At 33.4% G+C, this 22,440-nt stretch overlaps 1 protein-coding gene across 3 annotated transcripts in view; it reads right to left on the bottom strand.

Moving 5' to 3' along the window:
• The window catches only part of LOC145300993 (GATOR complex protein Iml1-like), a 204,016-nt gene that overhangs the window by 47,156 nt on the left and 134,420 nt on the right, over positions 1-22,440 (bottom strand). For all 3 annotated transcript variants that reach the window (XM_080144538.1, XM_080144559.1, XM_080144549.1), the window contains 4 exons: positions 9,375-9,519; positions 9,124-9,217; positions 5,389-5,496; positions 4,352-4,437 (listed from right to left, as the gene is read on the bottom strand). In XM_080144538.1, coding sequence (XP_080000664.1) covers positions 4,352-4,437; positions 5,389-5,496; positions 9,124-9,217; positions 9,375-9,519 — 433 coding nt within the window. The remainder of the gene's footprint in view (positions 1-4,351; positions 4,438-5,388; positions 5,497-9,123; positions 9,218-9,374; positions 9,520-22,440) is intronic.

The following is a 22,440-nucleotide window of genomic DNA, read 5'->3' as shown; positions in this document are numbered from 1 at the left end:
ATGTTCTTTTTTAATGAATGCTTCTTTGATAAAGGTCTCCAATCGGACTATGTTGTCCATTGTTCCTCTTCTGTTTCTAAACCCACTTTTTGAAATTTTGTGGATCTGAATTCTTTCTCTGGTTTAGGGATGGGGATCACGATAGCATGTTTCCAGCTATTGGGTAGTTTTCCCTTGAACCATATTTTGTCGAACGTGTTTAAAAGATGTGTTATAGATTTGGAAGGAAGTTGTTTCAGAAACTCTGAATGTATCTCATCCGCCCCAGTAGCTGTATTATGTGCTTCGTTTATGACTTAAGAGTTCATTTTTAGTAAAAGGATAGTTGTATTCTTTGTTGTTTGAGTTGAAATTTAATTTATCTTTTTTTCTGTATCTTGTTTTATCTTTTGGAAGGATTGACTGTAATTTTTGCTGGAGGAATTGTTTTGAAAGGTTTCAGCAAGAAGATTTGCATATTTTTTGTCTCCGTTATTCTGATGTTTTGTAGGAGATGATTTAAAGGGGAGGGTGAGTTTTTACCCGAAATTTTCGTTACCATGTTCCACACTTGTTTGGGGTTTGTATTCGAGTTTATTTCATTTATATAGTCTTTCCATGATGTTTTTTTTTTGCTTCTCTAATAACTTTACGAGCCACTACTCTTTTTTGCTTAAAAAAGGTTTAAATTGTGTTTTGTTGGTTGGAAGTTGAATTTTCGTTAGGCAACTTTACATTGGCGAATTGCTTTTTGGCATTCATTGTTTGTTAGTTCTGCTACTTTTAGGTATACATTCATGTGCAATGGCTAGTAAAGTTTTAGAGAAGTATTCTATGGATTTATTTGGGTTTTCTTCCTCAGAGTTTTTGTTGGCATTTTTTTTTATATTCCTCCCAATTTGCTTTTTTTATTTTCCATTGGGAGAGATGGATGTTTGTTTCTTTTAGATTTGTTAAAAATCACTGGAAAATGGTCGCTACCCCATGAATCTTCTAGAACCTTCCAGTTATAGTCCATGAGGATAGTAGGGTCACACAAAGATAAATCTAATGCTGAGTAGGTGCCTGAAGCGGGATGAAGGTATGTGTTGGATTTATTGTTTAATATATACAAGTCATTGCCGTTAATAATCTTTTCAATATTCTTCCCTTTCTTATCCAAGTATGCAGATCCCATATATCGTTGTGACTATTGAAATCACCTAACAGTAAAAAGGGTTTGGGTAACTGATTTATTATTTTGTTCAGCTCTGCTTCGTTTATTGGATCCTGGGGTGGAATGTAGATAGTGCAGATATTTATAGTTCTGTGTAGTGTGACTGCTGCAGCAATGGCTTGGAAGGTTATATTTTTTGTATATTTTATTTTAATAATTTCTTTTTCTTTCTTCCATTTGTCACATTCTTTTGAATTTGCACTATGGACTTTTTAGCAGTTAATACATTTTGGCTCTTTTGGCAATCTGTGTGGGTCTCGTTTTCTCCACACCTCATGCATACTGGAAAGTGTGTGCACCGGTCTCGATGGTGTCCGTACCTTTGACAATTGTAGCATCTGAGAGGGTTTGGTATGTACGGTTCTATATTTATTTTTTCATATCCTATTTTGATGTTACTTGGGATTTAATGGGTATTAAAGGTTAGAATATAGGAGTTTGTATTGATGGTTTCACCATAATTTTTACATACAAGATTGGTGTTGTAATTCTGTTTCTGAATCTGAACTAGATTTGTCTGAAACTTCACAATGGTTTCTTTTTTGAGGCTTTTTATTTGCCATTTAAATATTTTGAATTTTGAATTTTTCTTGCTCCCCATTTGGGAAGTGTTGAAGGGGGGGGGGGGGGGCATTCACCCCCAACACAACAAGGATACAGGAGAAGTATACTCTTCCTGCTGATGGACTCAAGCACCAGTGTTTCCTTCGTCCTTTCTAATGGACTCATTTCTAGAAAAGATGTTGGTTTTCCAGCCGTGTTTTATCCATTCTTCAGCAAGTTGATTGACCCTCCAGCCACCGCTTACTAAATCAGTTTTTTGCCTAATGTGGGGAGCGTGAGCATATTTTCTTGTTGTGTTTGTCTTGATTTAGTGCTAGTCATGACCAACCGATTGATTGGATCGAGCCTATCCAACCACTTGTCTTAACCCAAGGACCAAAGTGGCGTGTTGCACCTCATGTCCTAATAGGACCTTGAACATGATCTGTTCAACCACCAGGATCCCGTCCTTAGGCATTACAGGTTGCCACCCAGTCAACAGGTGACCCCATTGAGAGACTTTTACTCTCTGCACAGGGGCAGTCGGTGTATTCTAGTGCCCCACCGACAGGGCCGGTTGGGAAGTCAGAGAAGAAGAAAAAAAGACGGGGAGGGAAGGGGGCTGTTGTTTTTGTTTTTGGAGAACACAATTAAGTTTTACAAAAGAGAATAGAAAAAAAAAAAGGAACATCAATGTAGGTGCATTTCGTCTCAGGAAGCCAATAGACAGCCTGATCTGGTAGCACCAGCTACGGGGAAGGATCAGCTGACAGAGACACGCGTATCGGGAACGCGTCGTCCAAGCGCGTGGCAAAGAATCTATCACCGCTTCACCCTTTTTTATCAATATCAGTTGGGGGTAATCACCCCCAACCCAATACGCCCGCAAGTGATGTTCAACCAATCAGCGGCCGCGCTTTGGTTCTGGAGGAGGTCCAGTAATGTCTTGCTGACTCGGAACGAACTATCGCAGAAGAAAAAGAAAAAATAATGAAAAGCAACCTTTACAATTATTTAAGGGAAAGAAAAGGTTTTCGTCTCATCCTCTCTCCCACACTTCCTCCGCCCCATCAGCAAGGAAATAAACATCCTCATGCCAGGAATACGAGCTGTCACACTTAATTAGCCTCAATAGACCTGCTACGCGGGCCTTCGGGTGGTCTCTCCTTCAGTCACTGGACAACATCTATCGGCGGTCTATCAACACAAGTCCGTCTGTTCGGCCTCAGAATTAATTTATGGCTTACATTCTTGCGTAGACACGCATTTCAGTATCCATTCCCGGGGGAGGGGGAGATATCATTTTGATTATCCATCAAGAAACAGACGTATTCTGTTTAAAACAACATCAAGCCATCATCATTAGAATTCAGCCATGCGAATTCCTCTGAATTCGTGTCAATGAGACCACCCAGGCAACAAGCTGTTCCTTAATCAACCAGCAAGGTCTCCTGGCATCACCCGGTCTCCATCGGGTCACAGAATTACTAAGCTGATCTGGCTTAAATTTTGCATGGATCTTTGTAATGATAAGGTGCCATAAACAAAGTATTATGGTATTATTTTTTATGCAGAATTAGCTAGAGATTAGCATTTAATACAAAAATTTACTCAAATTTAACCATATTAAAGCATCAATTTGACAAAGCACTCCATCAATGGGCTATAACTTTTGCATGTTTTTCACAAGCAAAAAGTTTAGTAGATATTGTGCAGTGACACTTCAAATACAATTGTGAATTACTTTGGATTTCTACCCAGTCATGGCTGACAGAATGAGAGCATACTACCCCCGTGGATTAAATAAAGGGTCCCATTCAAAGTTCTGTAGAGATTCCAGAGTTCAACAACATACGTGAAGGTCAAAGGTTACATCGACTGAAACATTTTAAAAATAACAATTAAGATGAAAACAGTAATCAGAAGAACGCGAATACAATTTTTGTCATTATTTGCATAGTTGCAAATATTACAGCTGGCAATTCTCCCAAGTATTACCACCTACTTTTGGAGAGGTGGGTGGTAACTATTAAGAGAGTTCCAACAGGACAGACAAGACTATTTTGGAGAAAATTGACTTTTAACAGTTCATTAGAATATTAATTGATTTTCTGGCGTTCCTTAACGATTACTACACAAAATGTAAAAAAATCACATAAAAATACTTATACGGCTTCAAAGGTGTAAGCAAGAGTTTCTTGGTTCGATGATTTTACCAGACAATACTCATGCATGTGTCTCATTAATAATATAAAAATGAAAAAATCAGAAATCAATAAGATGCGTAAACGTTTTTAAAAATCAATATTCATTCAGTGTGTGTGAACCACCATTTTGTATTAGATATAACTTGGATTCAGGTTAATTAAAAGCAGGTCGATGAGGTCATCAATGATGTAAATATTGATTGCTAAACATTTGCAAATAAAATCTGAAGTAAGAGATTAAAAAAAAATTTGAATTGCAACAAGTAATGATCGATTTATGATTTCCCAATGTCACTGAATTTGTACATAGTTATTCATACATATTTTAAAACGTTTAAGTCTAAACAATGGATCAAATAAAAAATGTGCTTGCATCTATACATGTGCAAATGTGTCATCATCTTACCTGGGCATGTAACGTGTCACTTTGACTGTATTATCAATCCGAGTTAGGCGATGGTAAACACGTCCAATGCTGAGATAACAAACTTCCTGCAATTAGAAATAAACTTTAAAATGAAACCCAAATTTGAAAAAAAAAAAAAACAGGTCAAAAACTGATAGAGTTAAGCAAGTAATCATAATCTCCCATCAAATAGATGGTTTCTCTTTTTACAAACAATCATGAACAATGTTTAAAGTTTAATTCAGACGCTTTTAAACAGATATGATTGACTGCAAACTAAGAAACATTAAAGTTAAAAAATATTGATTTTTTTGTATTCACATTAGTTGACAGGTTTTCAGTTCTACTTGAAATTTATTTTTCATTAAAAAAACAAAAATACCAGAAAATTTTTTATTTTTAATTATAAAATTTTACCTCAACTATTTTTTAATTATGATCATATGATAAAAAAAAGCACTTTGCTACATGGCAAGCTTACAGTTATGATATTGGGATAGCTGCTATGAAATGCATTGTTTCAAGTTTACCAAAATAGATTTAATCAAATATACTTAAAGTATTTCAGTAATATTTTTTAAATTATGTAATAAGCATCACTGTACATCAATAGGTTATGCCTAACTACAGAAATTCTTTTTTTCATAAATAACTGAACTATGATAAACTAACTGGATTTCATTTAATATACAAATTTCTTAAAACAATAGTAAATCTGATGACTTGATATGCTTAGAAAAAATTATGAAATCACATATTTGGAAATAAATGAGAATAAAAAAGACAAAAGAAGATCATACATAAGTAGAACAAAAAAGTCTAACAAATCTAAAAGTGTCAAATTTGATAATGTTCAAAGTATTAAAATGAAATGCTGAGATCAATCAGACTTGTTGAACTGATAATCAACTTTGGCCAGAGTCATTGGCACAAGTCATTGAATATAAACACTATCAAAATGCAGATTTTTTTCAAAGTGAATAAAAATCTTAAAATCCAAGACACTAATAAATCTTCATGCATAAAATTCAACTTACAACATCTTCATTTTTGTTTTGCGGGAATCGATAGAATCCAGCCCCACGACCAACTGCGATGAACAAAGAATCAGCGAAACTCTTGGGAAGAACAATTAACTGGAAACCCTAAAAGTTGGAATCAAGCAAAGAAAAAAACAAGTGTGTAGAAGATTGACAGATTCAGAATTAAAGGTCACAATTTATGATTTGCTAAACATTAAACTTGTTTTAATAATGGAGATAAAATTTGAGATAAAATATTGGGAAGAAAACTAAAAGTATAACATGGTTATGAAAAATACTGATTTTATACAGATTTTATTAAAAAAAAAAAAAATTTTTTTTTTTTTTTGCTCTAGAATGTTTTGTTTCATAACTTAAAATAGAAATCTTTTAGAGAGATTCTGAGAATGGATCAAAAGTCTATTCAAATAAAAAGAAAATCACCCCGAGATCAATATTTGATCAAGAGATTTCCTCTCACAAAATTCTTTTTACTTTCCTTTTTCTTATCCCCTCATTTTTATTTTTATTTTTTTTTTTTACAAAATGTAGATTCTTCATGATCACTTTACCTGAAGAAAAAAAAAAAAAAAAAAAAAAAAAAAGTGATTTTAATTCAAGAGCCTTAATAAGAGGTGAACTGCATTATTTCAGCATCTATATATTTGCTTTCTTTAACAATATATCAACACAATCTTGGGTTATTTAATTACAAATTCAGTTTTTTCAATTAATCTGATTTTGTATATAAATCAATCAGATACTAAAAAACTGGAGAAAAAAATGTCTGTTACTTATACAGTAGAGAAAAACTGGCACGTCTTGACATCATATAAATATTATTCAAACAATTATTTTACAAACGTATTACTGCTAGATTAATCAAGTAAAAAATTCTATTATGTTTAACAAGTTTTGTTTAAATTAATAAATGCTGCCTGAATACACAAGTTTGTTTATATATATATATATATATATATATATATATATATATATATATAAAAGCTGAATCTGCACCCCACAATCGATAATACCATTTGCCGATTTGTGGATATTCGAAGACAAAGTTAATGTTCAAGTGATGATTTTTATTTAGATATTTTTACCCTTTCTCCACCTCAAGTTTTGTATCAGCAGTGAGGTAGAATAAAGCTGTGACATGTTCCCTGGCTTTCAAAACAATGCATTTTGATTTTATTTTCAATATTTAAAAAATATTTTCATGGTATTTTTATTAATACTTAAAAAATAATTTAATAGTATTTCTTTAGATTTTATTTTTAATGTTTTGACAGAAAATTTTACTGGACATAAAGAATACGATTTTCAAGACATTTTCCATATTTTCAAGGATTTTTCAAGATAATAGTAGAAATAAGGTCTTTTCTTGGTAAAAGTTAAAATGCAAGGACTTTTCAAGTTAGTGCAAACCCTGATAATGACCAAATTATATTTTATACAATGGATGACAATGCACGAATACTGAAGACAGGCTATTTCATTTTAAACAGCAAATATGGCTCGACACTCGTTATGATGGATAGAAACCAACAATGAACAAACGCAAGTAACCACCTAAAAACACCAATGACCACCAGTGCTTGCCATTGAAAACAGACAATTTTTTTAAATTTTATTTAAAAATAGTCCAATGGAAACTGATACTAGTCATTGTTGACAGTGAATGCCAGGAACAGACAATGATTGTTGGAAAGGAAGCCAGTGTCTACCAGTCAACGCGAGCAAATGCAAGCAACTGCCTCCAAACAGCACTAACCACCAGTGACTATCTCTGCCCACCACAGGCAGCCAGTGAATGCCAGAGCCCAATAATGCCCAAAAGTTGAAAACAGATGACTTCAGTTCGCAGCAGTCAAATGGAGGCTGACACTGATCATGGTCACTGTTGACTGCCAGTTGCAAAGTACACACCAGTAATCTCCTCAAACCAACACTACTCACCAGTAATACCTGATGCTGACAATAATAGTCAGTGGCTTCCGTTAGTTGCCACTGCCAGACAATGTCCAACTGTGGAAGCCAGATGATATTATTTGGGCCACAGACACTAGTACCCACTATTTTCCAGGGCCGACAACCATAGTTTAACTTTTTTTTTGTTTTTATGGGGAGGGGGGGGGTCATCAAAGCTGTCCTGACTGTGTCCTACTTCCACTGGGCTATGGTGGTACATGGGTCTGCTAGTTGATAAAATAAAAACTAATAACTTTAGAATTTTGAAGAATACATTTGTATTTTATCTACAGGATATATGCACATAAGTACTGTAGTCATCTGTTTAATTCTTTCAACTCACAAGTTTAAATGTTTCGCTACAGCAAAGAGGAGAGACTACGAATTGTGCAAGATTACTCATTGTCAATTTCAATACCTGGATCGCAGAACAAGTCCAAGAAAAATGAAATTAAAGCCTTATTCAAAAATTTACAAAGACAGGATGTGTGACAGATCAACTTCCACATGAAGACCAAAAATGGCTAGTAATGCAAACACTATTGCTCATGTTTCTGTAGATGTTGAGTGTGATTCTAAAGCTTCAATCAGGGAGCATTCAACCTACTTAGCTGTTTTTTTACACTTCACTGCAACGCATTCTAACTAAAGATTCAAAACTGCAAGCATTCAATATTCAATTAATACAAGAGTTGAAACCAACTGACAGTCAGGCTCGTTTGGATTGCATGGAGGCTACTGTTTAAATGGTATAATTTTTAAAACCTAATGTAAGCAAAATCTCCAATATGCATTCTTTCTAAGAAAACTTGTTTCAAAACTATAAAGTTATTAATTTTTACTTTATTAACAAATGAAATGGCCAAGTTGTTTTTGGACTATGTTGTGTATGTATATATATGTATGTATAAGAAGCGCCTAGACAAACTTAGAAGTGAATTTAAATTTAAGAAAAATATTGGATCACAAAAATTGTCTGCAGAAACCAGGTTTGTATGTTCGATTTGTTGTCTCCACTCTGGATATTTGCAGTTTTTGGTAAAAACTAAGAACTATTTCAAAGAATTTATAAAAAACAAAAATAACATTTTAAAAACAACCATTAAAAAATATGCAACTTATTAATTCGGTAATTTTGAACAAATCCAAATGAAATCAACTTTAGCACAATGATAATTGAGTAGATCCCAACTCAAAAGATATTCTGTCAATTTAACAAATAAAAATCTTGTCTTTTATTAAGTCCTAACATTAATCCAGAATGGCAACATTTGGGAATGAGAGTAGGCATCACAGAATAATAGTCAACATCCTATATCTGCCAAATGACTACCAAATAATTTTTAAAAAATAAATTTATTGCGGACTATTATCTCCATCTTTCTTAGTTGTTGTTTCACGACGTTTTGGCCAACTATTTCTCTGGCCTTCGTCAGGTGGTAACTGTGACGGGATAGGAACTCTGAATTTCCTAACTGCATTCTCAGCAATTACTATTGCAGTTACCACCTGACGAAGACCAGAGGAATAGTTGACTGAAACGTTGTGAAACAACAGCTAAGAAAGATAAGGATCATAGTCCGCAATAAATAAATTAATAAATAATACTCATCTCAATAATGAATTCCAATTAAATAATATATAAAAAAAAATAAATTTTCTTAAATTTAGCAGAATGAACACCCCTTTTGGTGGGAGGGGGGATAATTTGAATTTATTCTGCATCGACTACATAAGACTAATAGATTTGAATGTAAAGAAATAATAATAACCAACCTGTGAAAGCCTTTGTGAAATTAGTTCCATAAATAATTGTTCAGTATCCATAGGAAATTTCCTGTAGCATTTCTCATCGGCACTGCAAGGCTGACTAAATAGAAAAAATAAAAAGAGTACAAATCAAATGGGATTCCAACATTTTTTTTTACAGAAATTTTAAGGAAGTGAATCTGGTTTTACTTTGGTCTTTTCAAGCAAAGAATCAGTCCAAATGTTTTTAATGCTGTTAAATTGTGTTTATGACTTACTTCATCCAATATTCACTGTTGACAATTTCTGGCAGGATTGTATACTGTGAGACTACAAAGTCATCTTCTAGGCTTCGCATATCAGGAAAGAAGTCAGTAGTAATCGGCAAAGAAGCAGGAATGGTAAGCGACTTCCAGTCCACACCTACAAAGAGAATTCACAATAATTAAGAATAATGTTGTATCAAACAATCAAAAGAAAAGAGAAAGTAAGTATTAAGCTGTTCAAATCTTTTTGTCAATTAAGAAAATTCCTAAAAATAAATCTAGGAACCAAATGATTTCAATTGAAGTTTTTCTCTTTTAATAAGTCCAAGAAAATATTCTTTGTATACACGAAATCAAGTGTTTGAACACAGCATAGCCAACAAAGTAAAAATCTTTTCTGCATACTTCGATGCTCACTCATGAGGTTATTCTGACTAGTTAATGGCTCCTTAGATGTATCGGTTGTCCCTTGCTTCTTTGTTCTAGATAGAAAACTTTGTGTTTTGGATGTTACCATCAAGGATACAGCATTTCAACATACGGATTTATGGATCCCACATCCATTTTGAACCTGCTTCATTTCTTTGGTGAATCAACCAGTTCATGAATACTTCTTGAACAGTTATTTTATTTTAGTAGGAAACTAGAATGTATTCCTGAATCTCGATTTAAATTACAGAGAAAATTCTAATAGGGTTACTAACTTTGATCAGGATGCCATTTAATTTTATTTTTATTTTACAATTTTATCAATAAGTTTGATCATTTATTTCTTGTACACTATCATCCTCATCTTTTAGTTGTACAACGTTTCGGCCAACTATTCCTCTGAACTTTGTTAGGTGGTAACCACAATGGGATAGGAACTGACTCTCCTAACTGCATCCTCAGCAATTACTGCCTTCCATAGTTGTTTTTTGTCTCACCACATTTTCAGGTCCTGTGGCTCAGTGGATAGAGACATTGAATTTCTACAGTTCCAGGTGAGCATTTTCTGAAGATAGCGGTTTCAATCTTCCCAAAACCGGCCAGAGGCTTAGTTAGCCAAAACGTGGTGAAACAAAAAACAACTATAGAAGGCAGTAATTGCTTAGGATGCAATTAAAAGATTCGGAATTCCTATCCCGTCGCGTTAACCACCTGACAAAGGCCAGAGGAATAGTTGGCTGAAACGTCATGAAACAACTAAAAAGATAATAGTTTGCAATAAATAAATGAATAAATAATACTTATCTCAATAAGCATTCCAATCAATTAAATAATAAATAAGCTTGATCTTATACATCAATTTTGCAGTGAGAAGCTTAGTATGAACTAAGACTGATAGGTGCAGCTCTAGTCCAACACAACTTTCGAGTTCAGTTGAGCGGTTCTTAATTAGGAGAGTTTATGTAGGATTATCAAAATGCCTAAGTTTTTATAATATAGATGACTCAGATCATAGGCTTATCTGGGCCCATGTAAATTTAGATAGAGCTTCTAAACCTAAAACAACTAGTTACTGGAAACTCAACACATTTTTCAAAGTGAAGACCCACCAGAAAAAGTTACTACTAACCTTACAGTAGGAAGTGATGATGGCTGTGATTGAAAATAAGTGACAGGGTCATTTTAAGAAAACCATTATTTTTTTGTTGCTGATTTTATTCAATGACTTAGCCTATATTCTAAAGCAGAAAAACCTACACTAGAATCTAGATTAGATCAGGTGGTTCTTCTATGAATGCCCATTTTGACCATCAAAGATCATTGAAAAAGTTGACACTGAGGCCATACTGATCAATTTAGATCAGTCTAAAGCATTTAATAAAGTTGTTCATCAGTATTTGGAAGCTGTTCTCACAGCTGCAGGATTTAGCCTGCAGTTTCGAACCTAAATATGTTTCTTGTATGTGAACCCTGATACACTATTAGAAGTGAATGGTGGGAGGTGGTCAAAGCTCTTCAATTTAAGATCTTTTTGTATGGGATATGGGATGAAAAATGTCACTGTGGGATTTCCACAGGTCCCGTTAGTATTCATTAAAATACTACTTACAGTAGTTTCAGTAATTCTGCAGAATTAAAACGTTCATACAAAATAAACAATAATTAATATAATTATTAAAAAGGTTTTTCACAAACTGGAATGAAGAAAAAGAGTTAAATTTAAACGTTAAAATTAAGAGGTCAAATTATGAGATTGGGTTTATACTGACAGTTTCTACAGAGATGTAGAAAGAAAATATCTATTCAAAAATAAATTGCAAAATAAAAACTGACATTTATAGAAAGGAGTACAAAAGTAAATGTGTCAACATGTTCTCAAACCTATTTAGAAACAGATGGTGAGAACATGAAGAATAACAAGTGATCAAAATGATCTTTTGATTAAAGATAAAAATATTAATCTTCATTTTTATAATTAAGTTTTCTTTAATGGTGAAAATAACTGATTGGTAAATGTTCATGGTGTTTGGACATCTGTAGATTACTAACATATCTGTACCATAAAAATAAACATTTTTAAACAAAAGAAAAATGTATAAACATTTCAGACAATAAACAATGAAAAACATTAAATTTAATAGAAAGCAAACTACAAACATTTGATAAAACTAAAACCCATGCAAAATAACAATTTTAAAAAAAAGAAATACAAATTTACAAGAGCAATTATCCCTTTTGAAAAAAAGAATATGTAAATACAATTTGATGCTGATTTAATGTTTTTGTAGCTTACTCATAGTAATTTCTTGTTCTTGTAACAAAAATTATTAAAATTTAATTTAATTTTAACGAAGCTGATAATAGTGAAGTCGATAATCTTAGAAGAAGCAGATTTTGTTGTATTGGATTTTTACAAAAGTGCCAGAATTAATGGTTACATTTCCCAGACATGCACCATATAGACCAGGGTGATCCACAAGCCCAAGGAAATGAGGGTAAACGGATAAGATTTTCAATAGAATAAGAATGTTTTCTAATCTAACTTTATTTAAAAAGTCATGAAAATCTATGAAACAAAACTGAATATTGAATAGAAAGGTAACTATGTAGAGAGCACACGAACATGGTGAATAATGGTCCATGAAAATGAGGTATCGAAGAACAGACATAAATGGAGATAAGAATTTCAAAGAATAAAACTTGCCCGAAAAGTTAGTTATTCTGTTCCATTATTTTATATACACACATGAAACCTGTAGAATTGAATGTATGCATAACAGTGGAACATTTTAAAATGGTGGACAATGTCTGTATATAATGGTATACACAAAGTTCTGGAATATCCGTTATTGTTATTTTTATATATTAATGAAACAGCATTTTTAAATGAGATGACAGATTATCACATGACCAAATATGACTATCATGCCTACAAATTATCTCCACCTTTCTAGATGGAGGATAATTCTCAGAGATATGTAAGTAATTAGATTTTTGCCTCTATTTTGACTCATGAGTTAAACTTGAATGAATTTCATCAGTTTTACTCAACATGAACATGTTACAAAAAGGAAACAGAAAGAATAATTTAGTGCAGTTCTGTTCTCAATTTTTAACATCTTGAATGCAATCTTCTTTCGATCGATTTTAATTTTCAAGTAGTTTTTTGTCCTGTTTTTTGTACTTAATATCACTTGGAGGTGAATGTTAAAATTATAACAATCCAGGATTACTTCCTCAACTAATTTTTCACTACTCTAATATTTTCTTATTTAAATCTTTGTTGTTTTTTAATAAAATGGAAACCTAACTCATGACAATAATCTTTTTTAGGTATAGATATTTTTCTATTATAAAGAAGTCCTTATTTATGTTAGAAAGAGAAAAAAAAAGGAAAAATTTTAAATGTTTTTACATTGACAAGCTCTCACTTGGGAAAGGAGACACAAAAAATATCTTGTCTAATACAAACCCATAACAGCATTATGAAAATACCACAAATAAAGGTTGATGATGATGGTGGTGGTAGATTATATCATATTACAGAGTGTGGAGTGGTTCACAAACGTGAAGTGAAAAATATTTTAGATACAAATAAGATTGTATTCTCATTCAAGTTTATTTAGTGAGAACGATATAAAAACAGCTCAACAAGAACGAAAAGTCAAAATGCAGATAGGACAGTGCTCGTGTGTATTTTTGGAATGATGGTCCACAAAAATAAGGTGAATGTAGTATGAGGGGCGTTCCAAAAATAATGGCTCAATTTTTTTATTCAAATGGATCAGAGTAGATTGCAAATTGCATTGTTATAATAACTTATGCATTCATGATTTAAAAGTTTCATCTCTCTGTTGCAAATATTGACAGTGTGAGACTAAGAAAGCAATCCCCGTCATGGATAGCGAGAGATGCATCATTTAATTCCTGGTAAAAGTACATTGAGAATGGTGGTGACTATGTAGCAAAATAAATTCTGGAGCACAAAAGGTCACTCAATTTAAAGGTATCACTCCCACCTGTGTGGCTTTTCAACCTCAGAGAAGTGGGTATCATGTTTTCCTCTTTATATATATATATATATATATATATATATATATATATATATATACACACACACAGACTACTGGTGCTACATTTATCCGGAAGCAAATACGACTTTTACTTTGCTTTCGTGGATTAGGAAAAAGCCTTTGACACATAGCCAAGTGATGTTTTCTGGTGGGCCTTTTGTAAATTAAGGACCAACAAGTGGTTGTGGAAGATTATTCCAGCAATGTACACAAATGCTCTGTCATATTAGGATTAATTTAGTCACAGCTTTAATATTAAAGTCCCTTATATACCGAGTCCATTGCCTTTCACTTGTGCTTTGAAATGTTTGTTAATAGTTTTTTATAGTCTGTCAGAAAGAAGAGATGCTGTATGTTATCAAACAATGGAAAGTTCATTTGTTAAGTTAAAGACTTGAAGGAATGCTATAAAAAGTAAAGATCTTTGAGCAAATGCTACCAAGAACTAAAGTGATGTTGGAGTTGTAGTGTTGGAATGCCTCAGAAAGAAGAATGCTTTAAAAAGGAATTTTTATGGTACTTGTAAACATTGAGTACAGTACAGTGGAATTATTGACAGGTTGAGAAATGAAAAGCAGTTTGTGTGCAAGAAGTTTAAGACAATGGAGATGCATGAAAACCCAAATGTGGGAAAAATATGGATGGTGAAGATATTGAGGTAGATCATAAGTATTATTACCCTGCAAGAATAAGGGTTTGAATGGGATAAGTTTAAAGAACTTCTGCCATCATTAACTGGAAGTGTTACTGCTGACTAATATAAGAGTATATCCAACAGGTGTACATATTCCAAAGAATATTATATCTGGACAGTATAGGGAGATGTGTGTAGAACAGGAGATTACAATCAGAAGGTCATTTTCAAAGAAAATATGAGAGATTTTGGATTAGCAGCTGGTAGCAGATTTAGTTCAGGAGAAGGCTAAGGAAAACAGGATGAAGTGAATGGACTTCAGAGAAAGAGGGATAAATATAGACCTAGGAAGAGATAGGTTAGTTTGAAAGTCAATTTTTAAAAAAGATATTGAACATGTCAAACTAAACTTTGATACAACGTTTAGGACCACTCGGCCATATGTCCTAGTGACATATGGCCAAGTGGTCCTAGACGTTGTATCAAAGTTTACAGTTACCCAAAGGTGCTGAGTTCAATCCTGAACGAAGGCAGTGAAAAAGTAACATTGAAAAACAGAGAATCAGCAACTATGTCCCAAAGCCTAGCTGGAGTCCGAACACGGTACCCCCGTAATAATAATAAAGGGTTGGGTTCGAGACTCCTAACAAAACCGTTCACCTGACGAAGGCCGGAGGGCAAAACGGCCGAAACGTTGTGACAATAACAACCAAGATGAGGAAGTCAGTCCGACAATCTCAATCAACAAATACGAATCATTAGTCATTCTACCATGTTTGAAAGACATTGATGTAAGAGATACACTAGAGTGATCTTGAATGAAAGCCAGTCAGATTCAATGAGCTACTCACAATATTGTCAATTATCTAGTGCAACTGCAGACTTCAAACAACTACTCTACCTGACAATGTAACAGTTTTTGTAGATAGCAAATAGGTTGCACTACATAAGCTTTTTATTGATAACATACCAATGTTGAATATTCTAACAGTGTGAAATCAATTAAATACATTTGTAAATATGTAAATAAAAGGTAGTAATATCCATGATAAAGTTAATGAAACCATTTGGAGAATACTTAACTTCCAGACATGTATATTAGGCATCTCCAAATTCTTGTATAACATGTTTATAGCGACATCATCATTTTGTGTCTAACTTACAATTGTGTATGAATTGTATGGTTTAAAGATTGTCAATTTAATTCTTTATTTCAGTTAGTGAGAGAAGAACCTATTGTCATACTTTCCCCCAAACAGATCAATTGAACTTACATTAAGTAGAATACTTTTTTTCTTTTAATGGAGAGTAGACAATGCATTATGGATGTCTTGTTGGCAACTCCCATAACTCTCGCTTCCCTAATTTGTCTCAATCTTCATTTAGAACGAGGGATTTTTCTGACAAAGGGAGAAGAAAAAACTATATTCTAGGTCAGCAGAATTTTGCTTAGCAGTATGTCGGAGATATTGGAAATTTTCTGTTTCTATCCTTGTAACCAGGCCACTAGTAAAGATGCTGAAGGTAAATGTTTTTTGAGCTGACATTATCCACCTGATAGTCAGGAACCCGAACCTTGGACTAATCACTAAAGAGGCCATCCTATCAGCAGGTGCAAAGTACTGGGGCTGCTGTATTGCCATTTGGTGAATAGATTCTGGGCCTGCAGTAACTTCTGGTAGGGCTTCTCGATGCTATATTAGAGGGTAATTGTTATAGCTTTACCTTATCGTCTACAGAAAAAAAATATTTCTTCACTTCTTTTTCTTCCTTATTTTCCCTCTCTGCCCTGCTCTAACAAGTTTGTCGACCTCCAGAAAGAATTCATGATTAAGCTCAGGACTCCAACTTCCAACAGACCCCCACTACCATATCTCCTTCTCTAATATCAGAGGTCTATGTTCCAACCTTCCAGAGGTTGAAATCCAATTATAGGAGACCAAACCAGACCTATTCTTCCAAAACTAAAATGGCATTAGACTGACTATTTCCCTAGAGAAGTTCGTAATTAAAGGATATTCTAATTTAACATCCAAATCTGACTCCCAAAATCGACATAGGCATGGAATATGTGCCTACATTAGAGATGGCTTTCCATATGGTAGGGACATCTCCTGAGAAGACCCTAAGTTGCTCTATATGTGCTTTTGGGTTGCACTTGCTCACAGCAATGCATTTATATTTGCCCTCTATCGCCCCCTTAACAGCGGAGTAACTATCTTTAAGAGCGTATCTGAGAAAATTGACCACATCCTGTCTGCTCATCCTTTGGCTAACATTCACGTCTGTGGAGACTTCAATGTTCACAATGTGGAATAGTTAGCCCACTCAAACAAGACAGATGATGAGGGGATTTCTTCATTGCTTGCAACCTAACTCAGATTGTTGTCGAACCCACCCGTCTGCCCAACACTGATGGTCAGTATACAAGTTTCCTAGACTTTTTACTCACAACTTGCCCGGAGCTATGTTTGTCTTCTGTTCTGTTCCCACTGGGATCTGCCAGTCACTTGGTTGTCTCCATTAAGATGAAAACAAAATGTAATAAGTTCTCCGACATACCTCTTCATCATACACTATATCAATACTATATGGCTGACTGGGATAGCTTTCGTACATTTATATCAGATCTACCTCTTTGTTCCATGTTTAAAAAATGTGTCTTCCATAGTATCAGACTTGATGGCATGGTTAATTGTAGGTATAGACCACTTCATATCCTCCAAAATCTTCCAGCAAAAACCGAACAGCCAGCCGTGGTTCTCTCCAGAATGTGCTGCTGCTATTGAGCACAGAAATCACTATTTCCATTGCTTCTAACATAATAGATGTACTGAGACTAAAACTGCCTTCAGGACTGCCAGCAACTACTGTAAAAGAGTAATAAAGAACACAAGAGAGTTGTATGCTCAGTCCGTCAAGTCCAAAGTAGCTGAGCAGCAGCTTGGTTCACATCAATTTTGGCAAATAACAAACATGGTCCTGAATCGAAGTGTGTGCTCTATTCCAACCATCATCAATGGAAATGAGGTAATCTCATCCGCATCAGACAAAGCTAAACCCTTTGCTAAAAAATTTGCAACTAACATTAGCAACAAACATGAGTGCATCTAAATAATGACTCAATAGAAAGTGAGTTTACCTCGCTAAAAATAGGTGATGGCAACATTGCAGTAACCAACCAAATGGTATAATTGCTATTATTCCAAATACAAAATTGTTTTATCATTCACAGAACTGATATATATATAGCAGAAATGTCCTGAATCCAAAATGACTAACAGAGTAATTCTAGCTTCTAAGAATGACATCATCAATCAAGTGCTGAATGAAATTCCAGGTGAGAAACAAACTTACAGAATTCTAGATTTTATTCTCGCTGATGACCAGACTGTGCAATACCCTGAGATTTTTTTTAATTCATTAGAATTACCTGGTTTACAAAGTACAAGTTAAAACCTAAAATCAAATTCCGGTACTCTTGCATAATTTGACCCGGATCCTCGTGATTTCCCGTCAAGCCTGAATCGGGCGAGATCAGCAATCATCAATATTATGCAAGAGTACCCAAATTCCCAATCATGTTAATCTGTGCAAAAAACACAACATTAATGGCAGGTACTAAAATGCGGTTACACAAAGACATCAGAAAAACATGGAATAATGATGTTTCGGTTATTAGTATGGAAGTTCTATGAATTATTGAAATGTGAGCCATCCAAGGATAGAGCGATGATGTAAAAATCCAAATTGTTTCTTAAATTGTAATTAAATCATATTGTATTCAACTGTAATTATCATAATCATATATTTGTTTATTACTGCACAATGAAATGTTATGACAATCTGTAAATCAACAAATAGTTCACAATATATTAATAAACAACAATGATACATTATATGAAACGAGAGTATTATCATAATGTAAGTACTAACATTAATTGTAGATATCAAAATGTTATTAGGTGGCAAAGAAATTGCTGAAAGAAGAGCCATTATATTTTTTTATTTAAAAGAAAATCAGTTTATATGTAATATTTTTACATGCAATAGTGTAAACAAGAATAAATATGAGGGCCGTTCCAAAATCAAAGCCTCCTAACTCAAAAAGTTGAACTACAAAGACAGGAGTGGTATCATCAAACAAGTAACTTTTTGTGCTCCAGAATTTATTTTTCTACATAGTCACCACCATTCTCAATGCACTATTGCGAGGAATTCAATGACACACCTCTGTTCCTAGTGCATGTACATGACAAGAGTTGCTTTCTTAGAGTTTCACACCGTCAATATTTGTAAGAGATGAAACTTTCAGGTCATGAATGCATAAGTACAGTCATCATAATACAATTTTGCAATTTCCTCTGATCTATTTGGGCAAAATAAAACAAATGGGTGGCATTTCTTTTGGAACGCCCCTCATAATTTCTGTTGTTAATCAAAATGCACAAAAGCAGGTATAAAAGACTGCTGAATTTGTAAAAGACCTAAACCAGTGCTTCTAAAATCGTTTCTCAAAATCATGAAAGAATATTAAGTGAAACGTTTCCATTTATTCATACCAAATTCTGCATTCCATCAATAACTCTAAATAACTGAAATGTATGGAAGCACCTATCTGTAAAAATAGCAGTATGTTTGTCTGTTGATCATATCTAATGAGTATGTGAATGCGTGCCGTTAATTTTTAGAAAATAGAAAAATTAACAATCTGTGTTTGCTGTGAACTAAATAATTAGCTGTGAACCATCAAAAAATAATTTGTAAGTAATAAGTGTTAATATTAGAAAATGTGAAAAATTGTTAATACAATGTGCACTCATAATATTAGCAACTAGTGAAGCGTAAAAATATGCATCATAATGAATAATGGGTAGCAGGAGTAAATGATGATGCAAGAGTACAAACCCTGCTATATAAAAAAAGGGAGAAAAAAAAAAACATCGAGAGAAAATGCTATTTTTTTTTTTTCATGACAAAAACGAATTATGAAAGATTTTTTTTAATGAAAATTAAATCATACTTTACTCATGTATATGTTTGTGTGTCTATGGTAATCTCCTAAACTAATGAACTGATCATTATGAATTTTAGAATAAGTATACTAGGCTACACATGAGTACATTATTATTTTTTTAATATTTACATTTAAAGGACGCCTATGTTTTTGTTTTTTTTTGTTTTCTTTTTCATGAACTGATCATTATGAATTTTGGAATATACATTCCCAGCAACCAACATTGGCACATTATTCTTTGTAAAGTTTACCATTATCCAAAACTAAAATAAGTTTGATAAAACAAAAATCAATAGAGAAAAGAACTGCTCTCCACCAAATTGTTACTTATATTAAGTAATACATTTTTAAAAAGATTGGTAAGCACATATGAGTTTGGTAAAGTCCTAAATTACTGAACAGAATGATGGAGTACTGTTGCCACATCTGGACTGGGGCTGCTAGAAACAGCCTATCCTGCCTTGACAGAGTTCAAAATAAACTTTGTAGCTTAGTGGGGGATGCCCTTTTCTCTTCCCTGCAACCTCTTTCCCACAGAAGAGACGTTGCAAGCTTGTCTCTGCTTTATTATTTTCCTGGCAGGTGCTCGTCTGAGCTTCAATCTATGCCCCCCCACCCGCCAAACTTTCACGAAAAACACTCGTCTAGCCAGAATCACTACCAAGTTTCCCCACACTCTTTATCTGTGCCTAAACCTAAATGTAGATTCCATAAGCGGAGTTTCTTCTTAGAACTGCACGCCTGTGGAACTCTTCCGTTGGCCTGCTTTCCAGCTGACTACAATCTGATTGTCTTCAAGACCAATGTAAACAAGTTCTTGATGAACTGTCCCCCCTATGTAATCCAACTTACAAAAATTCCATTACTTATGTTTACTATGCTCTAATCACATTGACTAATGTATACCCATTAAACCTTATCCTCGAGTGGCCTCTGGGCCTTGATAAGTAGTGATTCCTGTGTAAAAAAAAAAAAAAAAAAAACGTGCAATGGGGTGAGTAACATGGGCACATTAATTCTTTTGTAAACTTTACCATTTAGGAAATGTATGGTAGCCTGAAATAACAAAAAGTTATTCTGCTGCCATTGTATAATACTTTCTTGAGTTTAGTTTTCATATGTAATGCTGGGACATAAGTTGTACTAGTATATATCTTATATATAAAGTAAAGTAATAATTTCTTTTACTACATTGACCAGAAGAGCTTTGATAGCAAAGGATAGATAAAATAAACTGTTTCCTCAATGCCTATCATTAGTGTTAAAAAAAATTATTTTCACTTAATTTTTCATTTAGTCCTGCTTGATATGGTAATATAACACCAGAGAAGAAATTGGGTTAGGGTTAAAGTTTTCACACTCACACCCAGCTGTACTAGTACTGATATTCATGGGCTTTAGAAACTGCACGCCTGTGGAACTCTGTTCCGTCTGCCTGCTTCCCACCGGACTACAACTTGGATGTCTTCAAGTCCAACGTTAACAAATTCCTAATGAACCGCCCCCTAAACACTTCATCAAATCTCCACACTAACATAATGTACTTGCAATAACCCTTATCCCTGAGTGGCTTCCGGGCCTTGATAAGTGGTGATCACTGTGTAAAAAAAAAAAAAAAAAAAAATTTTGTAGCATTATTATTTCATGTCTTACAATTGCACATTACATTTTCAAAGAAAATTACTTATCTAGCTACATTTTTTTTTCTTTTAAATGATTACGTTTACATTTGTACAATGGCTGTGTTTGGTATTTTCACATATCAATGAAATATTAACAAAATTACAGTTATCAAACACTATTTGTCTTCTGAGTAATTTCATCTTTCTCAAATGCAAACACAGTGAAAACAGTTATGCATTTAGTTTTTTATTATCAACAAATTGTCCATTTGAATATTATCTTATTATTGTTTATTCTGAATAGTAAGATACCAGAAGACCTTTATTGGACAGAATGTCTTGTTCAAACGACATTGGTTTCTTATTTTTCTAAGGTATTCTTCACAATTATGATTGTCTTACAAATTTATACAACACAACATATGCTTACAAAGACTAGATAAGAAAGTGTTTTATTTATTCCCTTTATAAACAGCCTCTTCTTTCCAAGTACATATTTCTTTACAGTACAAATTAAATAAAATATTCTTCATTTCATAGTAAAAATTTGTTTACTTCAAAAAATTATTGAATGTTTTGTTTTTTTACAGATTAGAAACAAACATTCTGTTTACAAAGACATACACAGACAGTAGGAGAGAAACATTTCATTATACCAATCCATGTGTCTGAACTAGTCTGTTCTAATTTATTATTTTAAAACCAGAAATAACTTTTTCCTTAACAGTTAATAAAAGATTTTTATTACAAAATAATTTTTTGACAAAAATCACATTTTCTTTTTTAACGATCTTTATTCAGCATGAACTTTACCTAAAAACACATTTCTATGATTTCTTTTAAGCAATATATATTTTAATACATAGTGATTTTTGTTTATGTGAAATAAATTTATCATTTTTATTGGTGGTAGAAAAGGTTTCTTGTAGTTATTGAAGGAAACTAGCTTAGTCTTGGCAGCATTGAGTATTTTTGTCCCCATTCCACTACAGATTGGAGGTCATTCTCTAGTGTTTCTGCCATTTCTTTAGATATGTGTTCATTTGTTTTCCCCCTTATGCCTGTTATAGAGAGTGGTGTCATCGGCAAATATACCCATCTCCAAAACAATTTTATCAGGGAGGTCATTTATGAATATCAGAAATAATAAAAGTCCAAGGATAGACTCCTGGGGTACTCCCGCATTTATATCATACTGTTTAGATGTACGACCGTAGAGGACAACTTGGATTTTTCTCTTAAGGATTTAATTACATTATGTATTCTCTTTCAGCGATACCATATCTAATTTTCCTTAGAAGAC

The sequence above is a fragment of the Euprymna scolopes genome, chromosome 1 (genome assembly GCF_053919585.1).
Source record: "Euprymna scolopes isolate OS-2025 chromosome 1, ASM5391958v1, whole genome shotgun sequence".
NCBI lineage: Eukaryota > Metazoa > Mollusca > Cephalopoda > Sepiida > Sepiolidae > Euprymna > Euprymna scolopes.
Note: the sequence above shows the minus strand (reverse complement) of the source record. Positions and strands in the feature narration are given on the sequence as shown.